This window comes from Homarus americanus, unplaced genomic scaffold (genome assembly GCF_018991925.1).
Source record: "Homarus americanus isolate GMGI-L3 unplaced genomic scaffold, GMGI_Hamer_2.0 scaffold51476, whole genome shotgun sequence".
Taxonomy (NCBI): Eukaryota; Metazoa; Arthropoda; class Malacostraca; order Decapoda; family Nephropidae; genus Homarus; species Homarus americanus.
Window position 1 is genome coordinate 3055847 of NW_024736148.1, and position 17973 is coordinate 3073819.

The 17973-nt window shown below is 38.6% G+C and overlaps 1 protein-coding gene across 1 annotated transcript in view; it reads right to left on the bottom strand.

The window, feature by feature from the left end:
- LOC121872048 (TBC1 domain family member 5-like) overlaps positions 1-17973 on the bottom strand; it is a 110282-nt gene that overhangs the window by 29618 nt on the left and 62691 nt on the right. The window contains exons 9-11 of the mRNA XM_042374716.1: positions 17406-17523; positions 12248-12375; positions 4105-4250 (exon numbers count right to left, since the gene is read on the bottom strand). Of these exons, the coding sequence (XP_042230650.1) occupies positions 4105-4250; positions 12248-12375; positions 17406-17523 (392 nt within the window). The remainder of the gene's footprint in view (positions 1-4104; positions 4251-12247; positions 12376-17405; positions 17524-17973) is intronic.

Genomic DNA, 17973 nt, shown 5'->3' on the forward strand with positions numbered 1-17973 from the left:
TGAAGTGAATTGGCCTTTATTTTAAGTAACTAACTATAAATAAATACAAAATTAAAAAAAGATCAAAACTGAGAAATAATATACTGTATGTATGTTGTGTTGTCAAAGTAAGAGGAACAATTGTGTAAGTACGAATATTTTTCACCAAATCCTAATGAAACACTACTGGAGAACATTCCTTTGTCGCAAAAACAGTTTTAAATTAAAGAAAATAATTACAGTGTGTTTAATATATTACAGTATATTATAAATAAATAAATAAAACAAATAATTCGTAAATCTATTTAAAGTAAATGGAAAATAAGCAAACATGTTATTTACCAAGACCCTTCCGTCTGGCTCAGGTGAGATGTAGAGATAAAGAAGGCTATTTATAGCCCATCAGAAGTGACCAGTACCCTAATGCACCATAAATAATTCATTGAACATCCATTTTGTACATAGTATATTTAGTATATATATATATATATATATATATATATATATATATATATATATATATATATATATATATATATATATATATATATATATATATATATATATATATATATATATATATATATATATATATATATTTGTGTAATAAATGTATGTAGTAAGTACATACTGGTAACCTTTTTCACTCAAATCAATGAAACACCACAATTAGAATACGTGGTTGCTGTTGAACCACATGTTGTATAAATAGTCACACCACCGAGACGTAGGAACACCCTCCAACACGCTCAGTGACGCCACTAGTGTTTACACTACACCAGCGGTATAATTTGATGACATTACTTGAAGTGAATTGGCCTTATTTTAAAAAAATCAAGGATGGTTGGTAAAGGACTACTGAGTCAGTGGGTAAGTGTCACATTTGGGGTACTGGTCTTATACAGCAAATAGAGCTCAAAAGCTACTTTTTAAATGGAAATTTGGGGGGTTTATGCACCCCCGCCGCTTTATAGGCCGTGATATACGGTACAAATTTTAGATACAATTTTTTCTCTAGGTAACTATGTTATCTTTTGTGCAAAATATATGACATTTATATTCAAAATATTCCTGGTCTTACAAGGAATCCAGCAATGTCAATTGTATTATCCTAACTTTAGTTTGAGGTATTATTAAAATTTAGTGGTTTTCCCCCAAAAATTTCTCTGAGAGGAAGAGCCAGCGGTGTGAATATGAGAGGGAGGAGTTGAGTCCATTATTTGAATGGACATTAACTAGCGACTGTATTTCTCTTAATGTATTATTATGTACCATCATAAAATTAAGATGTTATTTTTACTACAACATAGGTATTGCCTTCAAAAAGTGAGTTTGGGGTCAGGCGGTTTCTATTGGTAATCCCATATGTTCTGTTGTTCATATAGTTCATAGCAGGACCCTCTGGGTTCAATTGACCCAGTAAGTGAGGCCAACACAATATATATATATATATATATATATATATATATATATATATATATATATATATATATATATATATATATATATATATATATATATATATATATATATATATATATATATATATATATATATATATATATATACTAAAAAAAATTAATTAAATAAAAATATCATAAAGACAAAAACAAAGTACTGTAACTAAAAATTTCTTATGTGCTTGGCAGTTAGTCCACAGAGCTACCTGTATGTCATCACAGAGAGGAGGAAGAGTGCAGCTGGCCGCAGTCACAGCTCACTGCCTCAATACATACATTCACTTCCCACACATACGCACCAATTTTTTTCTTATTTTTTTCTTTTTTTTTTTAGTTTTTTATTACGGTATAGTATACAGTACAGTATTTTCTTTATTTTTAAGCCACATTACAATGTTGTAATGATGTCCACTTGTAGCACAGAATCCCCAGTTTTCCGACTTCCCTCCCGATTTTATCCCAGCGACTCAGATAGCTAAACCAAAAATTAACGATTGTTAAATGAGAATGGGTCTTATAAATTTTAAATAGCTACATTGAAAAATCGCTAAGTGAAGAATCGTTAAATGAGGGATACCTGTATATGCAACTCTGGATGGCACAGGGCAAGGTAAAACCAAAAGCAACAGAAATTATGTTACATATCAGTATGTGAGGAGAATAGGAAGTAGAGAATAAGAGCCAGAAGTAAGGAGATAAGGAAGTGAACACGTGTTGGAAAGAAAACAGATCAAGCTTGCTCAGATGGTATGAACATGAGAGAATGCAAAGTGAAAGACTGGAACAGCATAATTAACAGGTGGATATATAAGAATGAGAGAGAGAGAGATGGGAAGGACAGGATAAATGACATGTTAAGAGTAAGGGGGATGGACATCTAGGAAGCAGCATTGGTTATGAATGAACAGAGAGCGTGGTGTTTTGGTGTTTTTTGCAGCCTATAGGTGGTGTAAGGAAATGTAAACTGACAGGGGTACAACAGATAGATTCACTTTTAAAGCCTGGTTGTGGAAACAGAATACAGGTTGTACCTCTCTAGTCCGGCAACCTCGGGACCTGACCGGTGCCGGACCATGGAAATTCACCCTTTTCCTGGACAGATAGTGACATGCACTTAAGTTAGCACCACTTTCACTGCTTCGTGGTCTCTTTGAAGATATATTGAAGGGTTAAATGTCGTACAGTAGCTTCTCAAATTTCACGAGTTTTTAATTCACCGTTTTTTATTTGGACACAAAAAAACACTACATAATTTAAAATTTTGACGGCGGAAACTCGAATTTTGATGGGTTTGAACGGCTCGCCAACATTCAGACGACGTGCACAATTGTGTAAACAGCATCATTTCTCTTATGTACAAAAGATTCATTATTGTTTATTACTGAATGTCTTTTTTATTGAATTAATGTTTATGTGTGCAAAATGAGCAATACAATTCATTAATAATACGTAGAATATTAAAACACACGAGGAAATGAGACAGCATTGTTTTCGTTGATAACAAAACCAGTGACTGATTGGTTCTACATATAAAACAAGAAAATAAGACCCTGGTTGTAGCTGTAGTAAAATTAATATGGTTGTTTTAAGTAATGTTATTTAATGTTAATAAATAGAACAATAAAAGTAGCAAACCATTAATGTTAAAGAAAAAAGTGATACTGCGTGTATGTAAGTGAGCACATGTAAAAACATATCGTCATTACTCTACATAAGAATATGAAAGCAACACTTATTTACTGTTCATATATATTGAAGGGTTAAATGTTGTACTCTGTACTGTATAGACAAACAGAGAGAGAGAGCCGAATTGCCAGATGCAAACAAACCTTAATTTCTCGCAGCTTTGTTGTTGTTTTTTTTTACGGGGATTAGCCCACCCGGGCACAGGTCACTGACCCACATTGGAGCCTGAGGGGCGAAAATGCAATACTCCAGTAATAATAATAATAATTAATATTAGTAAAAAAAAAAAAAAAAAAAAAATGCTTATCTACCTATTGGACAAACTAAAATCGTTCCAGACCACGGGAGTTTCCGGACCACAGAATGCCGGACTAGAGAGGTACAACCTGTACCATAGTAGAATACATCTGAAACAGCAGTAATAATGAATAAATAAGGGAAAGACTGTCTTTGCTCTTGATTCTGATTCCAGTTACATTACTGGGTAAGGTTTCAAAGACCTGTGGATGGGGGGGGAGGGGGGGAGGGGAGGAGGGGAGACAACTTACAAAGACAAGAAAAGTTTAATATCACCTGTAAGACCTACAGGATTTCAATGCAGGATAAATAAAAGATAAATGCATACAAATTTAAATATTGAAATCACTATAGTAATGTGGAACAAGTTTTTTCCCCCCCAAGATAAAAGTTCATTACCTGGTTACACTATCCACTGTATTGTCATGCTTATATATATTTACCTAGAGATACAAAAAGTTGCCCACAAATACATCCCAAACATAACAAAATTTAATTTATTTCTATCTAATTACTAAAATACAGCAAAATCAATATTGACAGGTTTCATGACCAAGGCTGTTTGTGAACATTACCAATTTGTTATTAATGTTACTAAACAATTATCTATTGTTCTAAGAGAACTGCTGTCTCATTAATACCTAATAAAGTGTATATTGTATACAAGGAGTCAATTACTTACATGGTTCTCGGATGAATGACAACATGGCAACAGTAAAGAAATCCACTAAAGGAAAGGTAGGCTGAATGTCAGAAAAAATTGCATCCCAAACCATCAGGAGATCTTGTAGTGCAAATTCCCTTCCAAACAGCAGACGAATCCATCGACTTTTTATATGAAAAAGAAAACTTTATTTAGTAAATGTTACTGTTTTTAAATTTGAACTTTATAACTTTCCTCAGTAACATCATAAAAACAGAGGAGAGATTCCTGGAATCCTTTTTTTTTAAGACCAAGTTTACACTGGATGACCTGCATATTGTAGCAGCAGATCTTCTGGGTTCAGATTTAGAGTAACCCTTTGACATAGTAAATGGAAATTAATTTCTATATTATTGACACTCCCATTATGCAAAAGTCCCTAAAATGGATTTTGAGGCAATATTACCACTCAAGGATGAAAGTACTAGGTCATGACATCTCAGCAACAGTGGGAGTGTGCAACTCAACTATCAGTGATTCAGTCATTACAGGAGACGAGTAACGCTCCTAATTAGCTTAGCCGTCTCCACAGTAATCAAACCTCCCTTTATAACCTAAGATCTCGACTAGATGACTCATGCATTTAAGACTAGCAAAAACATGGGAGGCTGCAACAAGTAATTATGCTCCAAATCTGATGTAACACCCTGAGAAGTTAACCCTAGTGCCAAAAAATTGGGCACTCGGGGGGAAAAAAGACAACCATGGTACCAAACCTGACATACCTGGAGCACCCTATTGCACCTCTCATAGCACTTCTGAAACATTATTCACTATGAACCTGACATTAAGAAACATGTTGCACACCCATTTTTATATTTTTTTATTTTTTTTGCTACGAGTTAATGAAATCAATATTAATGTTATAGGTACTACAGACTCAACCTCTCTCCTAGGGTGCTTTCCTAGGTGTAAAGACTTTAGGGTGAATCTACAGTGGATGGCCATTCATTGGGTACTCAGTCTTTCATGGAATGCCAGATCAACCCACTTACACTCATAAAAAACCCATTCCATACAATAACAGTCAATGTACCTCTGGTCACAAGCAAGCACACAAATCCATCTCCTGAGCAAGATCCTGGTTTTTGTCCAGTCTGGACTTCAGCTTCAAGGGCCACACACTTTTGTCGACATAAAATTGTAAATACAGTACCATATATATATATACTCTATTGCAAGTTCTTATGATTAATTTTTTATGCCAAAAATAGAGGGTCAACTAAATTCGCGCAATATTTTTGAGGGGTAAAATTTCATGCATTTCCGTGGGTAATTTATGGTAAACGATAGCTACCCAATACATGCTGATGGTAGGCTAACCTTATCAGTAAGTTCCTTTAACCTGGGCTTGCATACTATATCCCAAGATTCCTTATTTATGTTGCTAAATGTAGAGCAGAACCTCATTCACTGTATATGAAACTTTAAAGCTACAAATACCTGACAAAAATTAAAATTTACAGATAATTTTCTATTTATTTGTGTCTGTTACATTGCTGGTGGCATTGTTATCAAGTTAGACTAGTCACTGTAGCCACATCCCCCAGCCCTCTAGCTACCAGGACGAGTTGTCAGCTATGTTATTGTGTTTTCCAACTCATAATTTCGGGTAGATACAGTACAGGCAATGACTATTATATGAGGGGGTAAGGACCTCAAAAAGCCATCAATAAATGATCGATCATAAATCGATATTAATAGCTTATGGAGGAAAACAGGTTCTGTTCCTGAGCCCCTGAAGATCCCAAACAAGTTTTATATCCTGCTGCTATAATGATTATACAATGTCTAACTAACTAAAATTTATAAATAGATATTCAATCAATAAATTTACAGTATACAAAATAAAAACAAAAACAATAAATTCACACAGAATTAAAATTATTTTAATTTACTTTACATGATATGAACAGTCTCGTTCAAGATTCTTCGAACACTGCTGGAGACAGCTGGCAACTCAAGGCCATTTGTTTACTTTAGTACGTAGTAAAAATTTTAAATGTATGTAAAAGTGATCGGTGATTGGTTACTTAGTTCCCCGTTGCTTAATTTAATGGTTGGGCTTTGTTATTTCTTATTATAGCTACTCCCCGACTTACGACCACCCGGACATACGACCGCCTCAGTCATACCAAAAGTGAGAGTTTTGTGGTGCTGAGAAGAAAGACACCCCCATTTTAGATTTTCTATGTATTATTTAAGCATTTTCGACTTACGACCTGGATTTGGGTCCCTAACCCCGTCGTAAGTCAGGAAGCAGCTGTATATTATACTATGTACTATAGTAAAAAAATAGCCTTGAGTTGCCAGCTGTCTCCAGCAGTGTTCGAAGAATCTTGAACGAGACTGTACATGCACAGTAGTAAGTACGGTAGTGCTTCTAGTACGAGTCGTCTTAGTAGCACTTAGAGAAGAACCACTTCCAGCACTAACCTTAATCTAGTCAGCGTTGGTCCGGATAGTACGCACCATTGTGGGGGTTAGACCAGGCACCGCGGCTATGTCCACAGAACATTCCCCTTTTTCAAATCGGGTTAATATATCCATTTTCACAGCAAGGGCAATGGTCTTACGTTGCCTCTTCACTACACTAGCATCAGTAGGACTTGATGGGCACTTGGAAGCCATTTCGAATGGTTAGAGTACAGTATTTATGGCAAAAGCACTTAAGCACACATGAATGATGTGAAGTCGTAACAGAGACTGGCTTGGCGCCGCTGTGACGTTCCGCGAGTGAGGGCAGCGCACCAAGTTGAGAGAGCGTAGTGTGGCCAGACAAGAGAGGGAGATGCGCCTTAAAAAGTAGTCCGTGACAACCCAAAATGACGTAGTATCGGATCACCAGGACGTTAAACGAATTTTTGGTCTCTAAAGTTTAGCGACATAGTACCAAAACAATGTTAAGTGCGTTAGCCGAGCCCAGTAACAGGTGTGCCCCACGTATTTTTAGCTCTGTTAGGGTGTGTTTAATAGGTTGAGCATAATGAGTGTTATATGAAGAATGTGATGAACGAGTGGAGGTAGTTTGTAAGCCAAAATAAGGCTAATACAGGCATTGCTCTACAGACATTTACCCCCGATTGAGTTGGCGCCGAGCAGCCACCCCACTTTGTTATGCTGGCGGGTTGGGTTTATTATGTACTGTTTAGTTCCTACTACTGTGTTGTGCCAATATGTGATTATGACAACAGTTGATGCTTGTTTTGTAAGTACAATATATAATAACTAGTTATGTCTGATCTAGGTCCCAGCCTTTCCTTCCTCGGGTGATTTCTAGAGTAAATAAAGGAGAGAAAACCATAAGTGTGTGTCATATCCCTGCTATGGGAGTTTACTGCTTTGTTTCTTGCTACACTTGGTGGAGATAGGATTCACCCCTATAGGGCAAAGAACAAGCAGCACCCAGGAAGTAGTTATTATACTGTAGCAGAAATCACCTGTGGAGGAGCATGGCACCACCACCTGCTGAGGATCGACAGTGGAGAAGAGAGCTTGGACTGGTGAAGCAGTTATCTACACAGAGGAGGACGGACCTAGAAGCCAAGCATGAGTTACCCATCCCCACACCACATTCCAGAGGAGAATTTGATCGACTTGAGAAGCTCGGAAGATGGGGCTGACCAAGGCTGCCGACACGAGATAAGTGAATTGTATCACCATAGTACAAAAACTCACAAACCTGTAAACACTAAGTGTGTTAAAATGGAAACTGGGGTCTCACAGTATGAAGTGAGCCTACGCACAAAGAGGACAGTGTTGATCTTTTCTCTCAAGTGGTAGCCAATGAGATGAAGCTCAGGACTTTTTCAGGGACACCTGATAATTTGGACCAAATTAATGTAAGTGAGTGGATAGCCGAGGCCAAGCGTAACATAAGGTTGCTTGGCTACAAGGGTAGAAAGGCAGTCAACTATATTCTTAAATTTCTCACCGGTCCTGCTCAGAAGAGGGTAGAGAAACTGCCTTGGAGTGACAGTTGTGATAGAGAAGAGATCTCACAGTTTTAAAGGATACTTATGGAGAAAACCTGATGTTGGGGGAGCTCCAACTTAGATTTTATCAGAGGACTCAGGGTATAATGGAAAATGCATGGACCTATTCAGATGCCCTTGAGCTGCTATATGAGGAGACGGATGAAGTGGCCCCAGCGCAAGTCGCTACTAGGTCGGATAATCTGAGAGGTTTTTCTTAAGGGCTTAAGTTAAGCTAACTTAGGTTAGGTTAGGTTAGGTTAGGCTAGGGTTGGAGAATGGCCTACGTTGGTTTGTGCATGGCCAGCCTGGATTGTCTTATGAGCAGTTGGTACAGGAAGCTGCAGAAGTCAAAGAAGATGACAAAGCAGCCAATTAAGGAAAAGAACCCATCTAAGGATGTGGTTACAGCCATAAATGAATGTTCGCCCGTGGTTAAGGAAGCGGGAGAAACATTAAACCCCCCATGAGAGTGTACCATAAGAGAGTGGTGTGGAGAAGATGCTTGTCCAATTACGAGTAGATGTTCAGGCTGTGAAGACAGACTTAGTACAAATTAAGGGGTCACCAGAAGTTAAGCATCTTAACTGGGAAAGGCCACTCCCATTCCAGGGAGAGTGCCATGTATGTGGACAGTGGGGGCACAGGGCAGTCACCTGTTGGCACCGGAACCAAGGTCAAGGGAGAGGAGGTCCACCAAGGTAGGCCCCTCAGCAGTCTAGAAGTGGAGTAAAGACCACAAGAATGTCAGAAATTGCTGGAGGAAGGAAATGGCCAACCCCTGCTGCAGGAAGCCCACCAGTAGGGGTAAAAACAAGTGGGCTGGTCACACAGAGTAGAGTAATGGCAGGCTGGTGGGGAAAATTCCTGTCACTGCAGTTAGGATAGGAGGAGTCTCGGTTGCATCTCTTCTGGATTCTGGTAGTGAGGTGTCTCTCGTCTCAGAGACAGTTTGTCGTAGAGATTTCGAATCTAGGGGAGTTGGATTACATTCCTTAGGGGGTCTTGTGTTGAAAGCAGCTAATGGTGGATCAATACCGTACCTGGGCTACATGTTGGTGGGTGTTGAGATTCTTGGACATAAAATAGAACAGGACGGGGTTCTAGTGAGGAAGGGGGAGCAGAGAGCTGCTAGTAAGGCCCCAGGGATGAATGCACTTAGCCAATGTTGAGAAGTTCTAGTGAAGGATTTTGGCCCCAATATGTTAACTGTAGAATTATAAAAGGAGACAGAGTTTTTCTAAGTGTCTCCAAGAGATTGAGAGTATCCACCGATGGCACAGAAAGACAAATTGGGGTTTGCCTCCTCTACTAGATGGAAACCAACAAGGATCCCCGCAAACTGTCGCCAGGCAGTCAGTATTTACATCCGAAGCTTACGGAAATGTCCCAAACTTGAAGTCTTGATTGAGCTAATGCAGGCAGGGGAAGGGTGGCTGCCTCACAACATCCTTCTTATCCCTTCATACACTACCATTAGGTATGGTAAGGGGGTTGCCACTGTGGCCAATGTGGGTAATTTCTGCACATGGCTAAAGTGAAGCTGGCATGTTGGAGTGGCTTGTGGGGCCGATCTGTGTCCACAACAAGAAACAGCTGAGGTGAGTTCAAACAGTATTGAATGGGGGACAGAATGCCCAGCTGATGGGCAGATGCCAGAAGATCTAAGGCAAATATGGCTGAAGACTGACCAGGAACAAATGGTTAGGGACCATATCAACCAGCTGTTGGAGCAGGGGGTCATACAGAAAAGTACTATACTTGTCCATACGCTGCCCCAATTGTTCTGGTCAAGAAACGAGATATGTCACTGCGTTTGTAGGGGACTATAGGAAACTGAACAAAGCCACGCGAAAGAATGCCTTTCCACTCCCAAGGATTTATGAGTCTCTTGGTGCATTGGCAGGAGTAAAGTGGTTTTCAACATTTAATCTAGTGTAAACGCATGCCAATGGGATTATGTAATGCTCCCGGAACATTTCAGACTCATGGAGAGCATCTTTGGCAGCGAGATATTTTCAACCCTGTTAGTGTACCTGGATGACCTCATGATATTCTCAAAGACACTTGATGAGCACATAGAAAGGCTGGAACTGGTGCTCTCTAGGCTAAAGGGACATAACTTGAAACTGAAACCATCCAAATGCAACCTATTTCAGAGGAAGATTTCCTATCTTGGATATGTAGTGTCACAGAAGGGAATCGAGATGGACCCTGGTTAGATTGAGGCTGTTAGGCAATGGCAGGTTCCCACCACCATTAGGGAGTCATGTTCCTTCCTTGGGTTTGCCTCTTTTTACCAATTTTGTGTGCCTGGATTTGCAAACTTAGCCACCCAATTAACAGCCCTAACTTCAGGTGCCACAGGACTTGTCAGAGTGAGGTAAGCAGATGTAATTTTCTTAATTTCTTTTTGCTGTTACATGCACACAATCATTCACACAGAATGTGCATAAAAATATAATAATCATTATAAGGTCATAAACATAAAGGGTTTAAACACTTATTATGTGTGTGGGAGCTAGCACAGAGTGAGGGAAGAAGGGGCAGTGACAAGATTGCCAAATGGCAATGCAATATTTTGTTCTTTTATTTATTATTATTATTTTGATTTATTCCTCACATTTACTGGTACAGTATATATTTTATGTACAAAGAATAGCTTCTTCCACATGCAAACCATCCTCTGAGTGATGTGACACAGTTCAACTGGCAGTCACCGAAGACATCCAGAACATCCCACACATCCCACATGGGTTGCATGATACGCCATTCCAAGATTGTATCATCATATCTGGGAATATTGCAAAATTAAAGCATATAATTTTTTCATAGCAGTGACAATGCAGGAAAAGCATTCGGGTAGTGACCATCGTAAAAGTGATCTTTAGCCATCGCATTGTGGTAAATGATGTTAATTTTTAACATCGCAAAACTGATCGAGCGTATATAGACCCATCGGATAACAGTCAATGCCTAAAAATAAAAGAAAGGATAAAATATTATACTACCATGTGACAAAGCACAGGACACTAGACAGAACAGCTGAGAACCCCCACTCTTCTCCCACCTCCCTTGCTGCTGTGTGTGATCCCATGCACTTAAAAAAAATTATTCCCTTTATGTTTTGACCTTATAATATTTTTTTTTATTCTGATATATATATATATATATATAGATATGAATGATATATAGATAGATAGATAGATATATGAATGAATATAGATAGATAGATAGATAGATAGATAGATAGATAGATAGATAGATAGATGAATAGATAGATAGATAGATACGATAGATAGATAGAGATGGATGATGGATGGATGAATATATATAGATATATATATATATATATATAGATATATATATATATATATATATATATATATATATATATATATATATATATATATATATATATATATATATATATATAAATTAAGTACGTATGTTGATAAATAACTGCTCTGGGTGATAACTCTTGCTCTTCCCGGTCTCAGGGACTGAACCTATTTTCCCCCAGAAGTTATTAATATCAATATATGATCAATTACCTTACTATGGCATTTCAAAGTTGCTAATCCCATTGTATAATGGTCATCACTTGTATTTTGAGGAGTTAATTAACCTCAAGTACAGGAGGTCCCTGACTACTGAGCATCCCAATTAGGAACGCCCGCTGGTACGAACGGGGTTAAACTTGAAATTTACATTATTTTATTTACTCAACTTATTTTTTACTTTCCTTTACAGAACTGTAATTTCTCATTCTATTTCTACTTTTGTCTTAAATTATGTGATTTAGAAATATATTAGGACTTAAGTTATGATATAAAGGGACTTTAAACATTGTTCTGTAAGTACGGTATACACTTGGCATGTGTTCCGACTTACGTACAAATCTGACTTGAAGAACGTCCACAGGAATGGAACTCGTTCGTAACCCAGGGACCCCCTGTAATGTGATTGTGGTCAAATGAATGCAGTAAGAAAAAACATTCCTGTTGTGAATAATAACAAGTGACACACTGGATGGATAAAGCTGTACAACATTAATTTGCCCCCTGATGAAAATCCTTTCGTATCAAAATGTTTCTAAAATGTTTATATAAATAACTCAAACACAGTACCTTGATGATAAAACTTACATGCCATATATCTGTGGAGGTATTTCAAGGCGTGCTAGATGCGCATAAAGTGCTGGGTCATGGCGCTGCAGAAGGTGATCGTGGATACTTGTTAGTTTTTGAACTAACAGGTTTGTTGGGCCAACATCCTGAAATCATTGAGATCTTTTCTAAATTTCAGGTCATCCATTGTGTGAAAAATATTGAAAAATATAATTAATTCTAAGGAAAATGTGTCCAATGCAGCCTCGTGCAGATGTGACATGTATTTGTTATGATCAGATACAATATGAGGAAGAAAATACAGTTTTCAACTATGATGAATACAATAACTAAACAAATACTGCATAAGAGAGCAGACAATCTAAATACTGTACATGAGAATCAAAGAATAGAAGGAAAATACAGCACGGATTAATGTTCAGTTAAGTCATTAATATACAATATATCTAGAAGAGAGAAGTATGAATGGACACACACAGTGAGATAAGACATGTCCTGCAGGTGCTCCTGATTGGCAGCCAGGCCAAGTCTGTTTGCCACCCCCCCTCCTTACTGTTCTCCAATGTCACTTCCTTAGCTAATAAATTTAATGAACTGGCAACCACAGTTCAATCAGTCACTGCCAATGTCATTCACACGAATGTGGAGGGAACGTTGCCCTCTTCTGTCAAGATGACCTACACCCATCACGCCTGGATGGTTTAGTCCCAGCTGACGCGGAGGAATTATGGGTACGTGTTGTGCCAATTACCCACCCGCGCCACACTGCCTTTATCATATACTGTGTGGCATACCACCTGCCTTGCTCACCCACCAGATATACTCTTATCAATCACCTCATTACCTCCTCAAAGTTAGGTACCTATGTGTCAAGCTAGTACTATACAGGGATTATAATGAAATTGTCACCACCAATATCCAGGACCAACTGCTACTAATACAAGCTGTAAACTTCCCTACACGGTCAAAATACCCTTGACCTAATCTCAACTGACTTAGCGGACCAGTACCAACCACCTCGACCAACGTTTCAAATCGGGTGTAGCACACATTTATCAGTGTTCTGGTCTCAAGCTCCCACTACCAGCCAAGTGCAGTGACCCTACATCAAAACCTGCTGGTTGATTACTGACTCTCTGGGCAGTGGATAGTTCACCACCTCTGGACTGAAGTACTTAGTGTGGATGATGTGGACACCAAATGGATAAATTATACCAACACCACCACGGAAGCTCACTACCACTTCTTCCCCGAGAAGTCCATCAGATCACACCCAGCTGACTTGCCCTGGATCACACCTCAAATCAAAAGACTTATGCAACAGAGACAGAGCGCCTTTTATCTCAAAGATGGCATCCGCTACAGGTCCCTTCACAACCAAGTCATCCATGTAATACGCACTGCAAAGAAATCCCTCTACCCAACCAAGTTGCAACACCCGAAGCAGACCAACATCACTCACTGGTATGATAAGCTTAAAGAACGCTGTGGACTAAATAATAAGACACCCCCTCCCCTTCCTTAATTATCTCGCCAATGGTGACGCAGCTGAGCAATCAAGTAATCATTTCGCTACTATATGCCAGACGCTCCCCCGGCTTGACACAACCAGTCTCCCTGCTTACCTACCAGCCCCCTTTCCCACTGACTTAGTGGAAGAATTTGAAGTAGTAAAATGTCTGGACAAAGTGAAGCGCTCCACCATCCCCATTGACTTACCAATGAAACTCTACAAGAAGTTCTCCCCTGAACTAGCTAAACCCCCTCTGCTCCATCATCAATGCTTCCCTCATCCAAGCAAGATGTCCAGCTGACTGGAAGACCTCACATGTGTCACCAGTGCCCAAGTCAACGAGCCCACAGTCCTTAAATGAGCTACGACCCATTGCCATCACCCCAATACCCAGCTTAATCTGCGAATGTTTTGGGTTTGACTGGGTTTATGCTGATATTGCAGGCACCACAGATCCTCAGCAATTTAGCAATATGAAAACTTCCTCCACCACTCACTGTCTTGTCAGCTTTCTCGACTACATATACTGCCATCTGGAAATACGAAAGATTTTTGTGGCTGTCGTCTTCATTGATTTCACCACAGCATTTGACCTAGTCGACCACAATTTAATCATCAACAAAGCTATCGACCTTGGGTTTCGAAAAAGTCTTATACCATGGCTTACAGACTTCCCTTAGTGACCGACGCCAAGCCATACACTTCCGAGGGGCTGTCTCTACTTTTCAGTCACTCACCTGTGGTGTCCACCAAGATGGGACCACTCTGCTTCCTTAAGCTTATCAATGATGCCCAAAGAGAAACCTCTGCTCGCTGGAAATATGTCGACGATTCCATCATTGGGATCAGTGTCAACATCTTGGCTCCCGACTACACCGCCCACCAGGATTTATTGAACAGTCTCCAAAATTGGGCCACCAACAACCATGTGACCATCAACCATACCAAGATCATGGTTATGCACATCAACCTCTCCTCCGACCTTGTCTCACCTCCCTCCATTACTTTGGGCCCCAACACATTCCAGGTTGTAGACTCCACCAAGCTCCTTGGCGTAACTATAGATAAACTAAATTGGAAAACACACGTCAGTACAGTTGCCTAATCCTCCAGTTTTCGTCTCCACCTCCTCTGCCGACTTAAGTCCCTCGGAGTTCCTGTGCCCGAGCTCCTCAGTATTTACTCAACATTCATACTTCCCAAGCTCACCTATGCCTCCCCTGCCTGATCCTCCTCCCTAAATGCCACACAATGGAAATACTGTACCTAGAAAAAGTGCAAAAGAGGGCATGCAAGATTATTCTTTCCCCCTCCTACTCCATATATCAAGAAGTGCTCAACAAACTGACCCTCTCGGTTCTCTCTGATCATCACCATGACCTCAATTGCAAATTTGGTGAGAAGCTTCTGCACCATCTTCAACACCGGCTCCGAGTTCTACCCGAGATCCCTCGTTCGCGAATTGCCGTTTGACACCACAACCGCATCCAGCCCATACGAGCAGGTACTGATCATTACAAGAACAGCCTAGTCTCAACCATTGTAAAAATTATCAACAACTTATAATCAACCAGTGTATTCACTCCCAGTCAATCTTAACTTTTTGCACTGTCACGGTGTTGAAATGCCCTATAGTATAACCTTCTCCACACTTAGTTATTATATATCATATTTGTATCATCTATGTTACTTTTATATTATTAAATTTTGTCAATCAAGTGACCCATTCCCCAATTATGTAACTGTATATTTTCAGCCTTCCGGCTGCCATGCTCTCACAATAAACCATTAATTATTATTATTATTATTATTATTATTATTACACACACACAAGCATAAAATTACATCAAGACTTACAATCCTGTTACGGACTCCACAGTGCCTCTACAATGTTTGGACAGTGGACTGTTCAGAGATGAGGACACTGACTAAACCAAGAGAATAATATTTAAAGCTACAGTAGTAGCACAGGTTAACCATCCACCCAATGAAAAATATCTATAAAAGAAAAGTTACTTCTGATGTTTGAAAAAAAAAAAAAAAAAAATGGATGGAGGAATAGCACTTTTCCTATTTAAGTTTTTTCTAAAAATAATGTAAAGAAAGATGCCACTGATGTTGCCTGCAATGATGTCATTTTGTTTACACGAGCATCAAAATGCATCCTTGTAGATTTAAATTTTGATAAACAATATTAATAATGCTATACAGGCATCCCTTGATATATGACCTATCAACTTACGATTCTTCAGTTTCATAATGTCAATGTTTTCGCTAAACAATTAGACTCAGTTTAACGATCAATGTGTCAGGAATTCAAAAGAAAAATCACTCCCTGGCAGCTCCGAGTGTATCTTTCTCTTCACATGTCATCCCAAAAAGGTCGCCATGCACAAAAACACATTCTGCACAAGGAAGGACTTCCTGAGCACTACTGCACTTTAAAACATTAATATCATACAGTTTATACCTCCTCACATTTTTTCAAATAAAAATACAGTATTTATTCTTAAAAAAAATTAACATTCTATACTACAGGTACCAGTAAATATTCACAATTACCAATACTGTACCGTATAAAACAATGTTCCACAATATGGGTGTTTAGCCGAGAGACACATTAAATCTCTTACTTCCTAACAACAAAGCAGGTTCAATAAATCCTAATTATCTGAAAATGTAAACCAGTAGGTATTGATATTTTTTTTTTTTTTAAGTAAGAATAAGGTGGGAGACAATCTTGCTGTAATGATGTGTACGGGAACAAGACATCTGTTTGGCATGTGTTGTGTTCCCGGGTTTTGTAACTTTTGTTGGGTTACAGCTTGTTGGTAGAGATGCTAAATAATTCTCATGAAGCTTTCTTAGTAATTTTCTTAATTTCTTTTTGTAACTGTTTATTAAAAATCTAAACATTTCAAGTCATATTGTCAAATTCTTACACATTTTTCATAGGAAACAAAGGTGAACAAAAATTATGTTAAGAAAATACGAATTAATGCTACCAGGCAATAACAAAACAGCTGGTACAGATGCAGCTATGAGCAGTGTTGTCATTCTCAGCCTGTTCCTGTCTCTCCCCCTCAACATTCAGGCTCATGCACCAATTGTTCTCATCCTTTCTCTCCACATGTCCAAACCACCTCTTAGAGAAAGCCTAAGCTCCCCTTAAGTGTACAGTCGATAAATTTGCATATCTATTTTTTAAATTTATTACCAGTGTCTTTGATAAACCCCCGAAGAGCCTTCTGGTAAAGAGAAGGAAGCAGTAAACACTGTCGAAGATCCGATGCTTACCTCCTCTCCCAGAGTCCTCCCCTGGCAGAGGCACAGACAGTCACAGATGCCCCAAAAGTTAAAAAATTCAAGACAGGCAGAAATAGATATAGAAGCAGGAAGAGACAGACCAGACACAGAGATAGACAGAAATAGAGAGAGAAAGAGATATTAGAAAAAGAAAGCAACTTCAGTCATAATTGGCAATGGAAGGAAATACTGTGGTAAATGCTATAGAACTATCACATACTATAACAACACCGACTCAATATACAACTGATGTATATTTAGTCATATAGATCGAGAACAAAATTTGATACACACTCGACAGAACAGTGTGTATATCTTCTTGTCCTTATGACTAACAAATTCCAATCATACACCAACCTGTGGTCGAGCAAATGGCTGAGCATTTAATAAAGTAGAGCGAGGATCTGGATGACTTGATTGTTCTAAGACAACATACCATGGTTCCAGTCCTTTCATAACACCCTCAAATAGGGAACTGTAACAGAAAAAATATCATGTTAAAATACTGATGAGTAGTATATCTAAACATAGTGTTTAATTCTCTTACGGTCAGTTTATAATACTAAACAGGTTGTTGACAGTGTGTACCTCCTTTCAACAGCTGATACATTGCAGCCAGACACCTTAAATTTTTTAAATCTTTCAAATAAAACTAAAAACATATATTTAGTTCTTAACAACACACACACATATATACATACATGCAAACTTGAAAGGATGGACAGATGTTGGACTTCAAAATAAGTTAGTAGAGATAAGAAAATGAGAGTGAGCTACACTCTACTAGAGGCATAGTTCATATTTCTGTGATGCACCCGAATTATAATGAGTTTGTGAAGACAATGATCCCTCGGTTAACGAACGCCTCTGTTAATGAAATTTTGGTTAACAAATTACCTTCCATAAGAATATTCAATTCGGTTAA